Source organism: Limulus polyphemus, unplaced genomic scaffold (genome assembly GCF_000517525.1).
Source record: "Limulus polyphemus unplaced genomic scaffold, Limulus_polyphemus-2.1.2 Scaffold7257, whole genome shotgun sequence".
Classification (NCBI taxonomy): domain Eukaryota; kingdom Metazoa; phylum Arthropoda; class Merostomata; order Xiphosura; family Limulidae; genus Limulus; species Limulus polyphemus.
The window spans coordinates 34,187-39,619 of NW_013672867.1; the positions used below are offsets into that span (position 1 = coordinate 34,187).

At 32.1% G+C, this 5,433-nt stretch overlaps 2 protein-coding genes across 2 annotated transcripts in view; both read left to right on the forward strand.

The window, feature by feature from the left end:
* LOC111083010 (cytochrome P450 2J6-like) overlaps positions 1 to 898 on the forward strand; it is a 5,262-nt gene extending 4,364 nt beyond the window's left edge. Inside the window, exon 5 of the mRNA XM_022402780.1 lies at positions 769 to 898. Within this exon, the coding sequence (XP_022258488.1) occupies positions 769 to 772 (4 nt within the window). The 3' untranslated portion in view covers positions 773 to 898. The remainder of the gene's footprint in view (positions 1 to 768) is intronic.
* LOC106474468 (vitamin D 25-hydroxylase-like) lies at positions 855 to 3,845 on the forward strand (the record flags this gene model as incomplete). Its single annotated transcript, XM_022402778.1, has 2 exons — positions 855 to 1,024; positions 3,658 to 3,845. Coding segments are annotated over exons 1-2 (358 nt in total), but the record flags the coding sequence as incomplete, so codon positions are not given.
* Between the last annotated feature and the right edge of the window lie 1,588 nt (positions 3,846 to 5,433).

Below are 5,433 nucleotides of genomic sequence, written 5' to 3' on the forward strand. Positions count from 1 at the left end.
ATCTTTCTCAACCAAGTATAATACAATATCTTTACATCAGAAGGTAAACAACACGTCATCTTTCTCAACCAAGTATAATACAATATCTTTACATCAGAAGGTAAACAACACGTCATCTTTCTCAACCAAGTATAATACAATATCTTTACATCAGAAGGTAAATAACACGTCATCTTTCTCAACCAAGTATAATACAATATCTTTACATCAGAAGGTAAACAACACGTCATCTTTCTCAACCAAGTATAATACAATATCTTTACATCAGAAGGTAAACAACACGTCATCTTTCTCAACCAAGTATAATACAATATCTTTACATCAGAAGGTAAACAACATTTTATCACCAATATATAAATAACAAGTTATTTTTCTCGGGCAAGTATAACTTTTTCACATCAGAAAATGAATTAGAATGGAAAATTTCTGTTAATCGGGAAAGTTCTTACTTATAAATAAATGTAATGTAATTACTGCCACTTATCCTTTTGTTGAGTGACATTTAACATGACCTCATCTGCAGGTCATAAGTTCCAACCCCTTCACCGAACATACTTGCCCTTTCAGCCATCTAGAAGATATAATGTGGTGGTCAATCCCACTATTAGTTCCTAAAGGAGTAGTCCAAGAGTTGGCTTTAGGTGGTATTGACTAGCTGATTTCCCTCTAATCTATCACTGATAAACAATCTGGAAAAGAAAACCTCTCAGGTTACAAGCATGCATTCAGTATGTATACTAACATGTGACACTCGTCAATGTGTTTCAGATAACATGTTGTGTGGAAATGTTCATGTTTGGTTTCTTGGAGGCAGCGGAACCGTGCGAACAACAATAGAATGGTGTCTCAAAACTATGGCCGCATACCCGGATGTTCAGAAACGAGTGCAAAACGAGATTGACAGTTTTATTGGTAGAGAAAGGTTACCATCCTGGGATGATCATTTACACCTTCCTTACACTCAGGCTGTTCTTTATGAAGCTCAAAGATGGCAGACAATAGTACCGCTCAGTCTCTTAAGATAGTAAGTATTTTCATTATCCTAAAATAATGCTTCAGATTCTTTCATCCACTAACAAATCACTAGATGAAATGAAACAAGAAATAATCACTTAATCTTTCAACTTTCGGAATAAAGTCCTACAGTAATTATAATTCATTGTACCTACGGATAATTTTACAAACAACATAAGTAATTCAATATATTTCGAGTCTATTCCTTTGTGGTTAAAGCAATGTTTCCCAACCACATTGTCTTCCTAATTTCTTCATCAAGCAGCGAGAATCTCGCAATAAAAAATAAATACTCAAAACACGTAAGGTATTTAAATGAAATACGTAAATAATGTTTATTTAGAGATATATATAAGAGAACAGTTGGGGTAACATGTCACCAACTGGTAGACCCACTAATGTAGTTTTCCTCTTTAGATATATATTGTAACGTAGAGTACATGTATTTATTTTACTTTATTAAGTAGGATAGTGTGTTTTATCTTCATAACGATAGTATAGGACATTTTATGTACTCTTCCTTCAGTCTTTAAATACGTTTTGTAATAGCTGAAAACCCGAATAGTGTTAAGGTTAAAACTAAACTCATTATGAACCTATTACATAGTGTGGATTTATTTATCGTAAAGATGTCAGAATACAAATTATTTCTGAAATATTTCATCAAATTGAATCTAACGTTGAATTCATTCATTCTATATTTCTAACTATTGTTTCTGTTGCCCGGTGAAACAATGGTAAGTCTATGGACATGCAAAACTAAAATTCGGTGTTCGATTCTCCGCGGCGAACCTCATAATTTACCAATGACAGACTAGAGAGAAGACAGATAGTCAATACCACCCAAAATCAACATTGGGCTACTCTTTTATGAACGGATAGTGGGATTGATCACCACATTATACTGCTCCCGTGGCTGAAAGGGCGATTATGTTCGTTGAATGGGTTGGAACTCGTGACGTGCGACCTAAGAACTTAATGTTTTATTCTAGTTGTAATTATGACATAGTGACTAAAAGAGGGTTTATCGGTAAAGAAATATTATGTACGTCAAAGTAGATATTGATAATAAGCCATTAAGAACACATCATAATTTAATGTTGCGATACCCGAAAGCTTCCAGTTCATTATTATATATGATCAAACTATAAAACATGTAAACATAATATGTTTTTCTTTAATGTTTTATATCATAAATCCATTTTGGTGAATAAAATATAAGAAATGTACTTTAAGATTCTGTAATGTTAGACACTAATTCTTACACTTACTCCTACCCACAGTAGCCATACTTTTGTTTCTTGTACAGAATAGCCACATGGAGTTAGCTGCTCCTCTTTATTTAAACAAGGGTTTAATTCTTTTATTTGCAGTTTGTATTCATTTTATTCTCTCACAAAAGACCCAAGGTGGGTCAGAGGTAACTTTACGGACTTATAATGCTCAAATCCGTGGTTCGATTTTCCACGAAGGACAGAGCGCAGGTACCTGATTGTGTAGGAAAAAACAAAAACAAGTTTGTGTCTCACAAACATCTTTTCATCTGTACTTTGCTATGATACTAAGTACCTGTCTGTTGGTTTCAGTTTTATCTGCTGATACCAAAGTAAGGCCTCCCAGTGGTACAACGGTATGTCTGCGGACTTACAATGCTAGAAACTGGGTTTCGATACTCGTGATGGACAGAGCACAGATAGCCCATTGTGTAGCTTTGTGCATAACTACAAACAAACAATACAATATATTGTGACAAACACAAGACAAATAATGGTATTTTATGTTTGTTACTGGTCATCAATTTTTGATTTGGTTCGATTTTATTTTAGAATAAACCAAATCGGTCTATCTGTTGTGTCCACTGTGGGGAATAAAATCCTGGATTTTAGCGTTTTATGTTCGTAAGCTTACCGCTGTCCCACCAGGGGAAAATTTGGTTCGGTTTCTTTCGAATTTCACGCAAAGCTAATCGAGAGCTGTTATCTTTATTACACACAAATAAATATAAACATGTTGTTAATAACTGAATCTAGGAGTAAGAGGAATAACTCTTGTCCACCAGACTGGGGATTTCAGGATTGTGTCCATATTACATTGTTAAATCAGACTATTGTTTTAAATCAGAATCCTACTATTTACATCATTGAACATTTTCATTATATATATATTCAAATAATAATGGCCTTAGGAACTAGTAAAAATTAGGAAAACACTTAAATTTAACAAATAGTAATAGTGTTTCCTTGAATTCTATCCCTCTCATTGGTCATGTTCACACGGAAGCACATATCGGTATCAAAACCTAAATATAAGATCGATAATAATTCACGTTTGTATTGATGTGTTCAGTTGTGTCTTGCATTCAGTTATTTCTCTCTTTTAATCAGCATTTGTAGATTGGAAATGCAAATTTATTTATTCGAATATTGTCATCTACTGGCTTCATGACTGATAGCTCAAATTCAGGGTTCATTCCTTGTATATTATGCAACTTTATGTTTATAAATGCTGCATCTCAAAATGTATAATTTCTTAACAGACAAATAATATATCAAATTAAACGTATAAATAAATATATATTAAAATGAGATGCAATTGGTAAAGACAATGACATACTCTGAGTACAAAACTGGTTCAATTTTCAAGTACGAGGGAAGACACGACTGTTCAAGGATACAACATTCCTAAAGGAACAATTGTCATGAACAACATCTGGGCTGTTCACAACGATCCCAAATACTGGAAGAATCCCAGTGAATTCTTTCCAGAACATTTCCTCAGTCAAGACGGTACTACTTTGGTGAAACCGGAATATTTCATTCCATTTACAATCGGTAAGATCAGCCGAATATTTTACTTACTGTTTTATATGGATTTATTTATTACATCAACGCATCTTTCTTTTAAGAAGTTTGTCAATATAAATGTTTTTACAAATATCTGTATCGTTACTTTTAGCTTGTTCTTTTTTTATCATATGTTAGTGCCATTTTTTCTATCAGTTTTCCTTAATGTTCGGACAAGTTCAATATTATTTCACACATCTTGCTCAAATCTAATTAACAGTTATATCAACGTCGATTTTTAAGTTTTCTATAAGTACTCTTGTGTTTATACATAAATTTTAAGTAAACATAACTATGATGGAGTACTTGTTTCGTAGCATATACTGAATTGTAAATATCAATTACATACAAAAAAACTTTTTTCTTTACATAAATATTAATAAAAACGGTATTTTACATTTTTTCTAAACTTATGGCTTTAATATATAAAGACTGCAATATTTTCTTTATTCTTTAACCTTGTATTTTAAGTAAATTATTGTTAACACACTATCATCACTAAATAATTTCATCTTCATGGTGTGTTTTTTTTTTTTTGTCAATTGTAAGTTGTATAGTATAATTAATTCTATTAAAATATAAAATACACGCGCGAGACCTCATTGAACCTTCAAATGTCATATAATATAATATGACATAAATAGAGCTACTTCAGATTTTTACAGATAAGAACTCGTCAGATCATAGCACTGAGAGCCTGTACAGACTGTTTCTTTGAACTAAAAACTGTATAACAATCAGGCTTTAAAACAATTATTATTTTAAGATCAATAAACGTGATCTCCATCTATAAACAGTTCTTCCAAAATCAAATTCTACAAACCTTTCCAAATATTGAAGCTCCTTACCATAATGAGTTGTTACCTGTTGCTATATAGAACCATATTACACTTGTGGTATTCATGTACACTGATTTACAACAGCTAAAATTCTCAATAAGCAGCAGATCCAGAAAAGTTCTTGCAAAGAATAAATCGAACACGAATTACCAAGGAAGAGAAGCAAACGCACGTGAACAGATAAAACAAAATCTTACCACCAGTAATGTCTGTCTTATAAAATCCGACTAGCTGACTTTAATATGCTTGAAAAAATATATATATATAGGACTGAATATGGTAATATTAAAGTAATTTTGTCACATGACAAAAACAATTAACATGAAATCACATTGGAACTGAATGTATCAGAACTACATTTTGACACTATTTAGCACCACGTATGTAGTGTCATGCTGCCGACAATTGATCGCTTTCTATAAGGATGTCTAACAGCTATTTTGCAAAGAATAAACTAAATAAGAACAGCAAAGAAAAAAGCAAACATAGGTGAAAATATATAGAACAAAATATTTAATTACACAAATTTAAGTCTCAGCTACAAAATTGCTGAGTGAAAATTTTACACTTGTCAAAAACATGAAAAGAAGAGTATCACTAATAGTGGTGTTGAACTGTTTAAACCAGACCAACGCTCTAAATTATCCATGTCAACCAACATTATATCATACATTCAACAGTGATAAACTCCTAACAACGTGCTAATTTGTACAAATCTCTGTACCATTTTTCAACCT